This window comes from Pteronotus mesoamericanus, unplaced genomic scaffold (assembly GCF_021234165.1).
Source record: "Pteronotus mesoamericanus isolate MK-2021 breed Mesoamerican mustached bat unplaced genomic scaffold, CSHL_Meso_final contig_56, whole genome shotgun sequence".
NCBI classification, from domain to species: domain Eukaryota; kingdom Metazoa; phylum Chordata; class Mammalia; order Chiroptera; family Mormoopidae; genus Pteronotus; species Pteronotus mesoamericanus.
This window is the reverse complement of record NW_026555201.1, coordinates 10,253,618-10,271,706: the sequence shown is the minus strand read 5'-3', so window position 1 is coordinate 10,271,706 and position 18,089 is coordinate 10,253,618. Positions and strand designations below refer to the sequence as shown.

The window sequence follows — 18,089 nt, the reverse complement described above, 5'->3', positions numbered from 1 at the left end:
ACTTGGGAGCCAAAAATAAAAGTTCTTTTCAGAGCAAAATATCATCCCTGTTTCAGAAGCATCTGCACTGTTTCTAGGGGTACACTGGATATTTGGTGCTTTGCAATTTTAATTCTGTAATAATAAATAACCATTACAATGTCTTAGACTCACACACAGAAAGCTCCCAGTTCATGTCAAGCAAGATTCAATATTGTTTGTAATACTGGATGTTGCATTAGCAACAGACTTGTCTATATTCTTGGGTTCTGTAGCCTCTCCACACACGGGCAACTGAGCCCACTCCAGTTGACTTTTTGCCTCCATCACTCCGCTGAAAGAGTCTTACTAAGGTCGACAACAAACTGTCTATACAATGGCTATTTTTCTGTCCATGCGTACCTTGACCTCTTGGTAATATTATCACATTTGTCCATACTCGCTCCAGTTACATCGTCATCTTCATTTTCCTCCTACCCTCCTCTTCCTTTTCACTTTCCTTTGCAGAATTACCTTCCTCTACCAGTATATGCTGGAGTTCCTCAAGGTTCAGTTGTACAATAGACTGTCTTTTTGCTTTATACCAAACTCATCCTGGTTGTTTTCCATCCTTACTGCAAATATTCCAGCTAACTCCCCAAGTTTTATCTCCACTCTAAGTCAAAAATTTCCTAACTTCTAGACCTGTATGGTTATTTGGTAAACATCTTTAAATGGATGCCTCAAAATCAAGATGGCTACGTATGAACTCATCTTCCTTCTCCCTTGTGTTTCCCAAGAGAATGGCATCATTCTCTGTCAAGCTGTGCAAGTCAGACAAGTGATCATTGGCTTCACCGTCTCCCATGTCTTTCATTTCCAATCTATCGCAGGTGCAGCGGAGTCCATCTACTAAATTCTCTTCAGTCTACCCTCTTCTGTCATCACGCCAGCAGCTTTTCAAGATATCACATCTCTCTACACTCCTCTCCCAGCTGTTTCCTGGCATCTCTCTGGTTCTCCATTTGTTTCAAAACAATGGGGTTGACTGTAACATTGCTCGCGACATACCCTCTTGCTTTTTAATAGATTTCTAACATAGCCTACAAGACAGTGTGTAGTCCAAGGCTGGCCTGCCTTCCCAGGCTCATGCCACACCCTATCTTTCCCTCCCATATTCTCCATCCTTTTTGCAGTTACTTACATTCATAATCCCTCCAACCAATGGGCCTTTGTATGTGCTATTCCCTTTTACCAGAAATGCAACCCCCTCCCTTTGCTTAGCCAACTTGCATGCTTTCATCAGATTTCAGCTCAACAATCCCTTCCTCATGGACACCTTCACTGGCAGCCAATCGTGGGCCAGAATATTTGCTTATATGCTCCAGATAACCATGTTCCTTTTAACATAAGTTCACTTTGTTCTTATTTAATTAATGTTTACCTTCTCTGCTAGACAGATGTCTCTTGGAAACATAGGACTGTCTTTGCACAAAAGGCTTGTCTTTGCAGAGTGCCTAGAATAGTACCTGGCACACAGTATACATACAAAAGACCTCTGTTGAGTGAATTAAATTATTATATTCCTAATGTTAGCAAGTACGATCCAGTTCAAGGTTGGAAACAGAAACGCAAAACAGGATGTGTCTAATAAAGCCGACCTCCATGTATTTTATTAGACTTTTGCGTTTGGCCGTTCTGCATATTCATTCACCCAACAACTGCTGATGGGCAGAGTCAATGTGGCGTGCTTGATTGCATTTTTTAAAAAGGTGACTAATGGTTTCCATGCAGCAATATTTAAAAACTTTAAAAAAATGAAACATAAGAAAGTTTGGTTCATTTCAGAAAGAGATTGCTTCTCTCTGTTATTTTAAAGGGGGCAAGAGGACTTTGTTTCATTAGATTCTGCATATTTGGGAGCCAGACAGGCCAGCGTTCCCACTGCACATACACAAAGATGCTATTGTTCTTCCACTGGTTCTAATACACAGTACAAGAGTAAAAACATCAGGTTCTCTTTATTTGTAACAGGTAAAAACTGAAGTGTAGTCATTTAACGTAGGATAAAAAACAAGTGCAGTTAACACCCGTAACACAGGTCGGCATGTGCTCCTCCATGGCACCGTGTTTCCAGTTTGTCTCTATGGCTGGTCCTGGTAATCTGGCACGTTTTCTTCCATGAACTTCCTTTTCAGTGAGACGTTGTCTTCAGGGTCAAATGTTTATCAGCCTCTAGTTCTAGTAATACATATTTTATTCACTTATATATATATGTATCCCACCCTATTTTGCTCCGACTTTTTCACTGCATTCCTACTGATATCAGTCATTTATTATAACCCTTTCCCAACACTGATCATAATCGACCCCCCTGGCCCAAGTTGTATTTACAGTTAATGGGCATTTGTACGTGGCACAAATTAACTCAGCTGTTAGTGCGCAGAAGTTACATAATTCTCACGGTGCTGAAAATACTTTTCCCAGCTTTGGGGACATAATTACATGTTAATTTAGACATACACAGAGAATGTTAGTAGACAAACAATGTCTGAGGCCCATCTGTAAGACAAATTGTTTTTTACTTCTTAGCACAACAAAATATATTTTCAGAACCAAAGAATATTTAAAACACAAATAGAAAATCACATACTAATTGCACAACAGATTGACTGATACATCAAAATTCTGTCAAAAGAGATTTTCTTTGAGGCTTTCATTTCAAACAGGTCAGGAGAAAAATCCCTAAAAAATCCACATGGCTCTTCATCCTCTTAAGAGTTGTTTTCTTATTTAAAGTTTAAAAATAATATTTAGAAAAAATTATTTATGACAAGAGGGTTTATCTATCTCAGTTAATTTATTGTGAGCAGTTATCAACAACTGCTTTTGATGCTCTAATGTCAAGAAGTTGGAAGGCAGAAATAAATTTGCAATTAAATATGTGGCACTATGTATTTCCTCTTACCCTGATTTTTAAAAAATTACTCCTTTAAACATTCATAGAACTAGTTAATTATTGACCGTTTTTCTACTTCTCTTTCAGATCTTTCCTAACATTTTCACTAAGGTCCTGCTTAGTGTTTGGACAGCGTTTGCCCTGACTTGTGTAAGAATTTCCTTCAGCCATCTTAGGGAGGCTGGACACAGCTCACTCCAAATGCTCAAGGCCAGAGAAAGCTCCACAGCTGCCTCCAACGGGGCTGGCGCTGGCGGCAGGAAGGGCAGAGAGGTGGAATTAAGAAATTAGCAGCCTGGGCTCAAAGAGGCCAGGAGAACACTTGATAACAAGATACCAAGATAATAAGAACACTTACTACATCTATAGTCTTTCCTTTGGGTCATTTGAATGTGGAGTTAATTTGTTTTTTAACGAAATGTAGTTTCTAGAATTCACTGAGTGCCACCTCAAAAAACTTGTTTTTTTGGGGGGGCGGGAATAACATATAACTTCTTTTAATTTTTAAAGAAAACTTTTAAAAGATTTTATCTTCATTTATTTTCAGAGAAAGGGGATGAGAGGGAGAAACAGAGGGAGAGAAACATCACTGTCACACACTGATCAGTTGCCTCTCGCACACCCCCAGCTGGGGGCCTGGCCCACAACCCAGGCCTGTGCCCTGACTGGGAATCAAACCAGTGAACTTTTGATTTGCAAGCTAGCACTCAGTCTACTGAGCCATACCAGCCAGGGCTAACTTCTTTTTAAAAATATTTTATTTATTATTTTTTTTTAGAGAGGAGAATGGAGGGAGAAAGAAAAAAAAGAAACATCAATGTGGGAGAGAAACATCTTTCGACGACCTCATGCATGCACCCAGCCGGGGACCTGGCTGCAACCCAGGCATATGTCCTGACAGGGAATCAAACCTGCAGCCTTTCAGTTTGAGGGACGTCGCCCAACCCACTGAACCACATCAGTCAGGGCTGCATAACTTCTGACATCAATTATCCACTAGAATAATGTTATTCTTGGTATTGGGTTTTATTTTATGATGTTCTGTACTACACTTTGTTTTCTATAAATTGTATTTCACTTTCTATAAATGAAATAAGCAGAAGTTATCCTAAATCAACAAAAATAGAAAAGCTAGACTTAAATTCTGACTTGAATGCTGGCTGAAATTATAGCGTTCACACTGGGGACCACCTGAGTAGGTAGAGGGGTCTTATGCATCCTTCTTTGGAACAGTTTGAACACTTAACATTTGTAGTCCAGCGATATGAAGTCCTTTGTCACTGTTACAGAACTTTAATTCATGTCCTTGATTTGATATAACCAAACCATCCTATATATTCCATACAACTGTCATCTTTGAAAAGGAGATTGAATTAAGTTTTTGAAAAAAAGGAACACTACATTAAAGTCATTATTTATAAATAAAATTTCTTTTGTGTTACTTTTTGTAAACCATCATTCAATGAATTCTGCAATGTAATTTTTCTTCTTCTTTGAAAGCAACTCGCACATCTCACGTTTTGTAATCTTGGGGTGACTTTCTGTTCTCCACAAAAAATCCAATTAAGGACGTTGTACCAGTTTACTCTTACTTCCTTCCTGTTCACTGAGTTTAAAATGGGTATAAGCAAGAATGCCAAATAATGTACATAACATGCCGAGACCCTGATTAACTGACAGCGGATCCTTAAATAAAACGTAGCCACCAAACAGAGTTATGCAGAACTTGAAGTGTCCAAACATGTTATAGCTGAGGTTTTGGATAAGGATAAAAAGGAGTAACAAGCTAGATGTTATATTCTCTCTCATTCTCTCTCTCTCTCTCTCTCTCACACACACACACACAGCACTGGCTCCCTGGGGCTGGAAAGAACTGCATGACACACAGACTGAACAGCAGCTGTCTCCTCCCCCAATGTTAAGAAAAACAGAAACTTCCGTGAAGTACTGGGTCAATCCTAGTTTCTGTAGGTAGGTTTTAGCAATTAGTTAAGTGATAGAAGACTGTGTCAACTATCCCTATTAAAACTTATCCCTTTCCAAAGAGGAGAAAAGAGGCTACAATATAAGGTTGGGAAAGGAGTTCAGAGCAAGGTATAGAGAAGATATTTTGTACAGCAATTTATGATTCTGTTTTAGAGGACCATTTCTAATAAAACTTCCCTTGGCAAGTGAGGTGAGATATGTAAGGCACCAGAGACCTGGCTCAAGGTAAGCGCATCCAGTATGCTTATGTTTAGGATGGAAATTTGGGAAGGGGAAGAATATAATATTGTGCACCGATGATATACCAGGCACTAAGCACCATGTGTATTAGCTCTAATAATAGTTATCGATAGCAATATTTATGCCTGATAAACATTTGCCAAGAGCTTGACATATATTCTCTCAGACTCATAACAACCAAGATTGTAGGTACCGTTTCCCCCATTTCATAACTGATGAGAGTGAGAGCTGAGAGCTCTCACAACTTGCTCAGGCCCATGGGTAGGAGTAGAGCGGGGCATGCGCGCCTCGATCTGTCTGACCGCAAAGCCTAGGCTCCTTCCTTGGCTGTGAGGCCAGCTGCGCAGCCTGGAAGTGCCATCGGGCAGGAGAGCGCAGCCCGCCTCACAAGGGTACCTGAGGTTGCCTGACCCAACAGAGGTGATTTCCTGCGAGACAGGGGATCTTCCCAAGGATGTACATTAGAACCATAATCAAATGTGCTTTATTTTCAATTGTGAGCTATCTTCAAGTGCACTGGCTCTAACACTTTGGCATTTCTTTACTCCTCAGTCTTTTTGAAGTAGTTCATAATGTGCTAAAGATATTTATACCAGAGGGAAGGCAAATGTAAAGAAATTCTGGAGTGAATCCTTTTGTCAACTGAGAAAAGGAGTAGTCTATACTTGATATGTACACTTCTTCTAATTTTCCACTCCATTCCACTTCAACTGTCACTTCAGCCCTCTGAGAGCTCCTGTCAAACCACCAGCACCCCCACCCTGTGAAACCCCTCCGTCCATGACCAGTCCTCTCGCAGCGGCATTCCCAGGCCCTTGGTTCCTACGCCCCCTCCTTCCTTTCCACCTGGTTGCTCCTTTCCTGCCTCTTCTGCCTGGCTCCTCTCATCTAAACACTGAATGACCCAGGACTCAATCTTTGGGTGTCTTCTCTTCTACTCCTTTGCTTAGCTAGTTCATCCTTTGCTTAGCTAGTTCAACCAATCTTACCACTTTAAACATCTACATGCCACTGACTCTCTCTGGACCATCCCCAGCTGAGAACCTGAGCTCTCAGACTTGTCACCCAAAACTGAGCACGAGCTCTTCCTCCCCACCTCAAAAGTTCCTCCTCAGGGCTGTCCCACCCCAGCTGATGGCAAGTCCATTCTACCAGGTGCTTAGGCCAAAACCATGCGAGTCAACCTTTTTTCCTCTCATATTCTCCACATCCAATTTGACAGCAAAACCTGTTGGCTCTACTTGAAAATATACCCAGAATCCAATCACTTCTCACTATGTCCACGGCTACCAAATTACCGTTATTTCTGAGTATTACGAGGCCGCTTGATGGTTTCCCTTCCTGCCTTACCTCATTTAGTCCAGTGCTTCTCAGCCGGGGCTGATTTTGCCACTTGGGTAAGGTCTAGACACATTTCTGGTTCTCATAATTGGAGAAAGGGAGAGCTACTGCTATCTAGTGGGTAGAGGCCAGGAATGCTGCTAAACATCCTACAAGGTAGAGGACAGGCCCCTGCAACAAAGAATTGTCTGGCCGTAAGAGTCAATAGCACTGACTGGGGAAAGCTCTTAACAGTACACTGGAGTGACCTTATTAGAACATAGGTAAAATCATACCATTTCTCTGCTCAAAACTCCAACGGTTTCCCTTCTCACTCAGACTAATCACCCTATGTAAGAGCTCTGCTCCACCCGGCTCCCGGTCACCTCTCAGAGCCTTTGATACTCCGCTCTCCGCGCCCCAGCTCCAATCACATAGGCTTCGTTGTTCCTTAAGGCCTCTCACCTGCTGTTCCCTCTCCTGGAATGCTATTCATCCCGACCTGCATGGAGCAACCTCTTTTCCTTTGGGTCTTTATTCAAAAGTCCCCTTCTTATAGAGAGGCCTTCCTGCCTTCTCTCCCTAAATTTCAACTCTGTCCCCAACATTTCATATCCTCTTTCCTGCTTTATTTTTTATCTTTGTCAGTTAACACTATCTACCACTAGTATCTATGTTATTTACCTATTTCTTTATAGTCTGTTTAAACCTGTGAGAGCTAAAATTTTTGTCTATTTCACTGTATCTCCAGTGCCTGATATATAGTAGATATTCAATATGTAAATATTATATCAATGAACAGTTTATAGTGGGTTTTCAATAAATGTCTGTTGAATGGGTGAATGTTAGTAAGGGCACACACTTGGATACCCTGACTTGGCAGCAAGGTGCAGAAGTTTTGGGACCAACTGCATGGTTTGAAATGTGGATACAACCCTACTCAGCTGCACAACTTTGAGTTATTTAAACTCTCTGCTCTTCCATTTCCTCTTCTGTAAAATAAAATAATAAAATTTACCTCACAGAGCTGCTGTGAGATTAAATGCCTAATATACACAGTGTGATTCAAAAAGTACCTGACAGAAAATAAACATTGTTATTCATTTAAAAAATTATCATTGTTATTTGTTGACAGTTGTCAAATATGCTGTGTTTTTACTTTGATGACATCAGTGTTCACTCATTTTTAGAAATCAGTACCCTCTCACTTAACACTACTAAACTGCCACTCTGCTTTAAAGAAATCCATTCTCTGCATTTGTCTAAGAGTGGAGCTAATGAAATGCGAAGTGAAACAGAATGACAAGCAGAATACTAAGAATAGGCAGCTGAGTTTGATTCAGGCCTTTAAAGTATGACTTCATTTTGTGAACTAATATTGAGAAAAACAGGCACACCCATATCCACGTAAGCACAAAAACACACCCTAAAATTCAGGGGTCACTTAGGTCAATTTCAGAGGTCTGGTTGTCTTTTGCTCTGTGGATAACCGCACCCGTTACTACAGAGAGCTGAAAACCGACTGACAACCCAGCATCCACCCCACTATTCACTCCCCCACTATGGGCAAGGAATGGTTCTCTCTGTTAATTCTGATATGGAAAATGACCGACTGTGACTTAAAAACATTCAAAAATGTTCATGATGTAAAAAGCGAATTCATTTTCCCAGTTCATATTTCTTTACATTTCTATAGACTGTAGTGTGGAATGAAATGATTAAAGATTAAAAATAACTCACTTTACTTAATTTAGGCCATGCAACGGTAATTGTGAGACTCAAGGAATTAATGTGGTGGACTTTTAGAAAATATAAAAGACCATGCATTTGTAAGTCATTAGGCAAAGGATACGTGACTGGCGAAGTGTTCCCAATGATCCAATAAATCGATAAGTTCACCATGAAAGCTATTACTCCAGATAGCAGCACCGTGAGCTACAAGCAAACCAACAGAGTCATTAATGCATCTTCAATCATTATAATCATCAAGTAAAAATACATCGCATTAGGCATTTCTAAAAACTCAAATATCAACCATTAGGAACAAGATTTTTAAAAGAATCAATTTGAAAGACAACAAAAATTGAGGGTAAAAGAGCAGAATGAACAACATTCTGAAATGTAATTTTGTCTACACAACTCAAAGAAAAGTTCCCCAATAATATACTGCCTCTGAATGTGAATTTCCAGGCTCACTTTTCTTATTTATCTGAGGAAAAATTTCTTTTTAAAGTAAAACATTTCATTACAGAAAAATCAGAAAATAAAGATAAGCAAAAAGAATATAAGAACTTCTTATAATCTCAACCACCTACCACGATTAATACCTTAGCATATATCCTTCAAGATCTTTCTTCTATTGAATTACCCATATTTGTTCTCATTTAAGTTAAACCAATAAGTAGTCATTGGATATCTACAAAAGTAGGCCATGCTGGGAGAGGAACACAATATATTCTTGTCTTCAAAGAGCTCAGATACCACTTACAAACATAATCAAAGTCATGATAATCACAACTTACACTTACATAGTACGTATTATGTGACAAGGATTGTTCTAAAAGCTTTACATATATTACCTTATTTAATCCTCACAAACACCATGAGGTAGTAAAATATTATCCCATTTTATAGATGAGAAAACAGTGAAACAAAGTAACTTGACCAAGATCACACAGCCAGGAAGTGGCAAAGGCTGAGATTGAAACCGAGCCATCTGGTTCTGTAGTCCCTGCTTTTAACCAACTCTATTATGCTACTTCTTAACCACATGAAAGTGAGCGTGCAATGTAAGATTTCTGGCTCAGGCAATAAAAGAAAATGAGCTCCTTCATTTACAGGCAAAGAAACAATGAGTTCTATATGACTCTCTAGACAGGACTTGTCATCTCGGGCCAGGATAGTTTGAAAAGTCTTTGGATTTCAAATGTATACAGTAAAGGAAAAAAAGGGCGTAGGATTCCAAGCAGGGGGAACACTGCGGCCCAGAGCATGGAAGCATGAAAACACAAGGTGTTTCCATGGGACAATAAATAAGACAACTTGGCTGAGGACGGGGACAAAGTGGGCTGTGCCACTGCATGCACATACAACACTCTGTTCAAACCCATATCACGATATTTTAGAAAAGTTATAAGGTCATTTTCTACTTCTAAAATAAGAGTTTAGATAAAAATATTAGTTATGATTTGAATTAATAAGAAGTCTAAATTCCAAAGAGATAAAAAAAGTTGTAGTTCAAGATTCTTTCTGTCCCAGGTGGATTTCATCGATTTTTAGATCAGTGCAGTCACAAGAGGACGAGAGAGGTTGGAGTTGTGTCCTATTTAGGTAAAAAGAGTAACATGTCATTTGTTTTATAAAAGCCGGCCCAGTAAGATGTTCAACTGAAAGATACTTGCTCCTTAAAGATTTTTAAAACCTGTTTCTAGCCCTGGCCAGTGTGGCTCAGTTGGCTGGACACTGTCCTGCATAGCGAAAGTCACCAGTTCTGCCCCTGGGCAGGACACATGTCTGGTTGTGAGTTCAGTCCCTGTTTGGGGCACGTGGGGAAGGCAACCAATCGATGTTTCTCTCTCACATCAATGGTTCTTTCCCTCTCTTTCTCCCTCATTTCCTCTCTCTAAAATAAATAAAAAATAAAAAAATTTAAAAAATATTAGAAACTGTTTCTAGAAACATGTCGTTGTTAATTTTACTGAGTTCACAGAATGGTAACATACCTATTTCTTGATGACTTAGCATTACATATACAGTTACAAGCTCTCCTTTGAGACAATGATGCCCCCTAGGGATATTAAAGAAGAAAGGTGACTTTCCCTTATTTAAATGGCCTCAGACTGCTGGGCAGTCTCTTTGACTTTTTTTTTTAATGGCCTTTCCGCTGCTCACCTCTTTTTCAACTGTCAGAGGGCCTATGACAAAAAACTTCTCCCTTTCTAATTTAAGGTGTCTAAGCTGCAATGGTTTGAAGACCAGATAACCAAGATAACTACAACTTTCGTAAAATTAAGAGGAAATATTATCGGAAAGTTGGCCCAGTGATTTCTACTTTGGAAAACAAGGGTTCATGTCAAAGCATGTGAACTTGAAACAACTATCAATCTGCTCCCAGGCAGCACAGCGGGGTGTTTAAGAATATGGACTTTGTAGCTGGAATGCATGGATTCGAACTCTAGCTCTGCTGACTAGCTGTGGGATCTTGAGTCAGTTACTTAACTCTCAGTTTCCTCATCAGTAAATACAGGGAGAAGAATAGTATCTATCCACACGATAAAGTTGTTATCAGGATTAAGTAAGTTAATATTTGCAAAGTGCTTAGCATAGTGCCTAGAACAGACTGAGGGCTTGGAAGTTTGATAAGTTAACACCACCAACAAAAAAGACATTCATACTGACTGCATTCCACAAGTTAAAGGTATGGAAAGCAGACATTCCTTCCCTATGTCAGGGATTATACTTTGTATCTTAAAATGCCCCCAAAGTACATATCCCTCTGTGCACAGAATGTTTATTGCAACACTGGTCATTACAGTGGTCAAGAACTGGAACTGGAGCTATTATACAGGCATTGAAAAGAACGATATAAAGAGACTTACATGAGATATTAAGTGAGAAAAGCCAGATACAGAAAATCATGTGATATGATTCCATTTGTCTAAAAGAAACAAGTGTTTACTTTATGTATACATTCATGTGTGTATTGTGTATGCCAATACATGGGCAGGTACACCATGGAGAAAAACATGGAAGAACAAACACTAAAATGTAGACATGACCTCCTTTAAAGGGCAGGGATGGGGAAATGAGATGTGGAAATGGGTATTGGTGGGGGGCTGGGGAGAAAAGAATCCACGATTAAAACAGCATATATGAAAACATTTCATGTAAATAAAAGTATACATACAAACACACATGCATGCATGTATCTGTGTATCTGAAAAAGAGATCCATGAAATAATCACAAAAATGATAAAGGTGATTATCTTAGTTTGGCAGGATTCTCAGAGACCTTCACTTTCTTTATATTTTTATGTATGTTCAAAATCTATACAATGACCATGTACTATTTATATTATTAAAATAATGCACCGAGAGAGTTAGTTACCTATAAGGGAGCTACCACAAGACTGTCAACTGATTTCTCAACAGAAACATTTTAGGCCAGAAGGGATTGGCACCAAATATTCGAGGTGATGAAAAGCGAGGACCTACAACCAAGACTACTCTATCCCTCAAGGCTATCATTTAAAATTGAAGGAGGAAAAAAGGGCTACCCAGACAAGAAAAAGCTTCAGGAGTTCATTACCAGCAAACCAGTATTAAAAGAGGTGTTAATGGCATTTCTTTAAGAAGAAGAAAACAAACAAACCTCAAAGCAAAACAAAATCTGTTAGCCCATATTTTCACTGTAAAAAAGTAAAATAAAAGTAAATGCCCAAATTATTTGTAGGTTGTAGCTTGGGGTGGTCAGAACAGAGACTAGGCATCAGCAGACCTGAATTTTAGGCCTGGTTTTGCCACTGACTACCTGTCTGACCCCAAGCAAGTCCCTTAACCTTTCTGTGCCTCAGTTTCTTCATCTAAAAAAAAAAAAAAAAAAATCCTTACCTTGCCTCCCTTAAAGGGTAATTATGAATATTAAATGTGAGAATGGATCTGAAACAGTGCCCTGCAAATTAAAATTGCATTAATAATGGAGGGATTAATATGATCTTGTTTCTCAGGCACTAAAACAATTAGAACTCACCAAAGCAGAAACTGACCAGGGGCCAAACAGTCCTCCTTCTCCAAACAGGGGCTCAAAGAAAGGCACGGTGACCAGCAACATGGCAGATGACATTGGAGCCTGGTAGTACAGCAGCTGCATTGAGTTAACTTGCAATTCATGCTGTTTAGCTCCTACCCACTGAAAATTAGGAGATAAAACCACTTAGGCAGAAAAAAACATATCATTACTTATTAAAGGAAAGATGCAACTCTAGCCACAAAGATGGGAATGTGGGGCTCAGGGCAGGGGGCAGAGGAAATGCCTAATTATTCTACAAGATTTCAAATATCAACAATATATTTAAGTGTTCTTTAAGCACGTTGGATGAAAGGAGTTTTATAAATTCAATGTCTGATCATGTGCTGTCTCCTGAATTATAAAGGAGAAAAAAAAATCCATTCCTTCTTCCTGGTCCTAGTAAATGGAGAAATTCCATGCATACAGGAGACCACAAGTATAAGAGATCTCAGGAAAATATGGCAGGAATGGAAATTTTGATCATTAGGAGGAATACAGATGCAGTGTCAGATCTCTTTCTAAAAATGTCTCCAAAAGACTGGGGCGGAGCCGGGCACACTAATTAGAGACTGACAGGAACCTCAGTCATCCCAGGTGGCTGCCAATGTATGTGGCTAGAAAGGTATGTGAGGTCTTTTCATTCACTTTCAAAAACCCAGTAAATGGTAACAGGAATTTTCCTCTTTATGGATGACTTTTCTGTGGGTAATCTCCCACCAGTACACCTCAAAAAATTAGATGATCACAAACCCTAAACAACTATATCATTTAGTAGAACCAATACCTCAAAGCCTCAAATCCCATCAGTCCTCAAAATGTTTCACAAATCTGTTAAAAGAAAGCTCGATAGGACTGTTTGAATAAGATCTGGCAAAAACAGCCAGGCGTCTGAATAACTGCTCCTACATAATTCTCTTTCCTGTAGATCTGGGTATCCTGTTACATATTCTCCAAGTCTATAGAAATTAATCAAGACAAAAATAGAAGAGGAGGAAATCTGACACATAACTCCTGCTGGGCTTAACTAAGGGTCTTCTGTGAACACGAAGGACAAAGAATTGATTCTTCTGCCGCTGGCTCCTTAGGGCACCGCAGTGAACACGACGCACGCAGAGGGTACGCCTGCTTTTCCGCCCCTTTAGCGGCCTCACCAGGCAGCTGCGGGTCTCTGACACAGAACCACCTGGAATGGTGGTAAATCAGGGCTTCCACTTTCCCTTCCTGCAGTGCAGCCTGGTTTCTGCCCACCCCCCCACTCTAATGAAACTGCTCCCCCAAAAGGGCACCATCACCTCCAATAGCCACATCTGAAGGACTCCCCTCACCTTCCTCCTGCTGGAGCTGTCTGCAGAATCTGCACATTTCTCTTGGGAGAACCTGACCTCTGATTTGCACTGTTTCCTCGCTCACCTCTTCCTTCACTATTTTTAAGGTAGATATCTTGCCTTCCTCTTTAATCTTCGTACCTGATTTCTTTTACTATCTGCTGACCTCTATTGCTCTGACCTCTTTCCTTGAACATCCTTAAACTCACATCTTCAACACTTGACTCGCCATCCTCACTGAGATAATCTACAGGGACTTGTTCAAAACCAAGCTCATTACTTCCGTTCCCCAATTAATTCCTCCTGTGTTGTTCCAGTGATTGATATAATCTCCTTTGAGGATCAGACTCCTTACTTTCCTCACTCTCACATTTAGTCAAATCTCACTAATTCTTTCGCCAAAATATCTCTGGAGTGCTTTTCCTTACCGACTTCACTACCACTGTTCTTGGTGAGCATCTTCCTGTCTTCCCCTGGGACCAAGGGGAGCTTCCTAACTGCTCTGCCTGCTACCCTTTCTTCCCTCTTACTCACTCTTCATTGCCACCAGAGCCTACACTCTTCTCCTGGTGCCTGCAGGATGAAGAGCACACTTCCTCAGCATGACATTTAAGACTCTGCCATCTGGTCTCACCCATCGCAAAGCCTTGTCCTTCCACAATGCCACGATAGTCTCACCGAACAAATCAAGTTCTCCAAAAATGCTCCCTACGTCACAGCAAAGAAAGACCTCTCCAGTATTTCTTTGCTAAGCAAATTCATGTGTACTTTGACTTAAACTGTTAACTTTTTCAGGAAGACTTATCTCACTGCCCTCTGGGAGAATGTCACTTCCTCCCTGGTGGACCACAGAACTTCCCCTGTACTCTGAGCTGCTTATGATTAGCTGCCTACATGCATTTCTACATGCCTGGGTTGTAGCTGCTTCTCATCTTTGTATCCTCAAGCCTGAGCATAAAGCAGAAGAAATGTCTGCTGAGTGAATGAATGAATCCACACTCTTTCTGCAACGAAATCTATTACCTGATCACTATTCTTTTAACTCCTTTCAATGCCCCAGCAGAAATCACTTAGAAATTATACCTGCACCCAATGGGAAAATACAACTTTCCTTAAAATGAATTTTTGTCGAATATACCTATTTTGTAACATTACTTTTACCATTTGCTAATAATGGAGAACTCTGTCTATTTGTTAGTCTACAATCATTCATTGGCCAATATCATTTCAAATATCTACCTGAGGGATATAGAATCCTTTGATTCTAATCTGTAACGATGTTGAGACTTATGTGAACGAAAATGGTCATACTGGCATGACCAGTGAGTACTCTGAATTTAAATTATATATAATGAATACAAGAAAGTCTAATGTTCAACAAATAAAATTTCTTGCTGTATTTAATAAATATTTAATACATATTGGGCCAAAAAAAAAGTTCATTTAGCAAAAAAGAATGTTCATTTACTGTAGCAAGTAAAAAAGTTTAAACTCACTTAAGTACATCCAGGTATAATTTTCCTGAGGCACAAAGCTGAGCTTCCTCTGATAACTAACTCTCTGCAGAAAAAGACAGTATCCGGGAGCCAAGTGACAAGACTGAGTGGGTGCTCCATCCTTTCATGCCACTGGTATCTTTTTTAGACTGCTTCTCTGCCACTAAAATATGTATTCAACCTCAGACTGTTCACATAACAATGTTTCTAAAATGATCAGTATTACAAAGTATAAGGTGCTAAGGCTGTATTATTAGACTCCTAACACTCAACAAGAAGGTCTTAGCTTACAGCCAGTGGATGCTATGAGCAAAAAGAGTGAAACTGGTTACCCATTTTGACTCTAATTTCCCCATGCAGGCACACCCAGAATTTTCAGTCCAAGGTTTTCAGTATAGAGAAAATACTGTTTCAATGTACCCTACCAAGTTGCTTTTCCAAACTATGTAAAACACAAAAAATATACTTGTTCAGATTTTATGGTAATGAAGTAAGTGGATACATGAATGAATTTTTAATGAATGCCTGCTATATAGGCAAGGCACTGTGCTAGCACAAGTGAAATACCCATTGCTATAAAATATTGATATAGACAAATTATTTACACCCAGTATATAAGCTGGAACAGCAGAATATTTTTTTAAGGCAAAGATTTATAAATCTATAATTTTCCTTTTCCACTCAATTTTTTGAAAGTGTACTCACTCTTTCACAATGTTGTAATTGAAGAGTAAATGACAAATATAACCAATGAACTTAGTTCTCAGGTAAAAAGTCTTACTACTCATTTTGTGAAGATTTCCCAAAAAATAACATAACACCACCCCAAACTCAGACTGTTAAGCATGGGTATTATACACTTACAAAACAGGTAGGGAGGTATTTGGTGAGCATCAAGTTTCTGTCTCCTTTCTTCTCTTCACCTCGAGTCAGACAATTTAGGCAATTATGCTTTCTTCCTAACAGTTTATTGTCTCTATACTGTATTTTCTAAACCTTGGGATACAGCTTCAAAATTTATGAAATCTGCTAAAAAGGCACATAAAGAAAAAAAAAATTACCAACCACTTGATAAAGGGATGTAACTAAAACACCAAGAGCAGCAAACACCATTCCAAGGAAATTAAACTTCACATCGTAATAAGAATTTAGGATTACACCTAAAGTTATAGGAATCTGTAAAGAAAAAGAGGTAAATGTTGTTCAGATTAAATTCAAGAGAATGCCATTCATGGTGTCTTACAGCGTTAGTTTAAAAAATCATCATTGGGAAATAATGAACCTCTATAAATTTTTCTTCTCTATTTGAGAACACTGTTAATCCTGTTTCCTTAAAATTAAATGATAGTTCTCATGTTCACATTTAATTCTATTTAAAATTTTGGGTAAAATAATGAGTCAAGGCATTGCACTTTGCGAGAAATGAACACCACATGCATGGACATAGGAGTAAAAGAACCCCCAAACTAGTGGCTAAACAACATATAAACAAACATATAACAAAAACATTAGGATCTTTAATATTGTGAGTTATTAACTGCTTAAGTTATTTTATCCATTTCCTTATATTTAAAGATGCAGAAATCTCTGCAGAATGTCGCTGATGACATAGTCTGAAACATATTTTATTCTAAACCTTTAACATTTATCATACAGTTTGGTTCCCCTAGGGTAGGTGGGCTGTTTTCAGTTTGAGAATTTGCAGATAATCTGATACACTGAATTGCATCATCCAATACAGCTTGCTTTCTTTTCTTTTCCCTTTTTTTTTTTTTTTAACCGATAGCAGCATTTAAGTATATCTAACAGTAGTTTTTAATAACTTTGGGGGTAAGTACACTTTTGGGGTAAGAGCCCAATGGAGTGCCAGGATGGCTTTTTTCCACTTCCCCCAAGTAAGCCTTAAGTTCACATGCTCACAGATGACATGTGTGGATTTTAAGATGATGGGAAAGAACGTGCAGCAAGGTTAAACATTCAAATTTCCCGGTGAAAAAGACGTCCAGGAGGTGCGCCTTGCGAAGCTGAAGCTACTCACCAGCGTGAGCTGTATTTTGATAGAAATGGTTTTCTTGTAGCAGACGGTCTGGATAACTATGATCACCGGCGTGGTCATGGCCTTGGCCAGCTGATAGGTGCCTATGGTGTTGTTCTGCAAAGAAAGGTTTGTGAAGACCACGAAGCCACAGAAACTGAGAGCCAGGAGGAGGAGCTTGGAAAGCGGCAGACTTTTGGGGGCAAAGATGTTCAGCTTCTGGCAGACGTACAAGCCCAGCCAGGTGACCATAAAGTGCACCAGGGTCAGGCTCATGTTGGGGAAGCCATGGTGCACATAAATCCATTTGTTGAGGAACACGATGCAGATGGACACTAGCAGGTTGAGCAAGAGTCCGGCGGCGATGCGCCCGTTGCCCCGCACTCGGTCTGCCAGCGATGCCATTACCACCACGAAGCCAGGGCCCTTCAGCTTTCGAGAGGGACGTCGGACCTGCCGCCGGCCGCCCTTGCCCTCCTCCTCCGCTGCGGCGTTCGCGCAGCTCCTAGTTTCAGCTCCTGAAGCGGCGGAGGGTCCCAGGCGAGCAACAGCAGTGTACACATGCTCTGCCACCGCCCCTGGAGCTCGCGACGACGCGGCAGCACGTCCCGTGCGCCCCGCCCACCGCCACGTGACTCGGGGCGCGCGCGCCGTTCCGCCCGCCGCTGGTCTTGGAGAGGCCTCTATCCTGCGCAGGCGCATGGGGCTGTAGCTGCGGCGAGGAGCTCCCTAGGTCCTCTATGTCCCCTTAGTCGCCTAACTTCGACCTTGGCTGGGCCCAACTGGTACCCTTTTCTTGATGTTTGACATTTCCTGGGTTTTCGATTTACTAGACTGCTGCTCTCAAGCTGATGGAATGAGTTGTGCAAACACTCTTGGTCAGTTATACGTATGAGACAGGTGCTGAGCAATTTTAGTCCACCGAACATACTGAAGAATAATAGAATGATGAACTTTCATATACTTATCATGGTTAGTAAAC

At 40.1% G+C, this 18,089-nt stretch overlaps 1 protein-coding gene across 2 annotated transcripts; it reads right to left on the bottom strand.

Moving 5' to 3' along the window:
• Positions 1-1,795: 1,795 nt before the first annotated feature.
• Positions 1,796-17,696, bottom strand: SLC35E3 (solute carrier family 35 member E3). 2 transcript variants are annotated; one of them, XM_054580077.1, is made up of 5 exons: positions 17,111-17,696; positions 16,138-16,248; positions 12,213-12,371; positions 8,316-8,398; positions 1,796-4,667 (listed from the first exon to the last, which is right to left on the bottom strand). In XM_054580077.1, exons 1-5 carry the CDS (start codon positions 17,510-17,512, stop codon positions 4,481-4,483), a joined length of 942 nt encoding a protein of 313 aa, XP_054436052.1. In that variant the 5' UTR covers positions 17,513-17,696; the 3' UTR covers positions 1,796-4,480. The 2 variants fall into 2 exon arrangements, with proteins under 2 accessions (XP_054436052.1, XP_054436051.1); XM_054580076.1 differs by lacking the exon at positions 16,138-16,248 and having other exon boundaries at positions 17,111-17,683.
• Between the last annotated feature and the right edge of the window lie 393 nt (positions 17,697-18,089).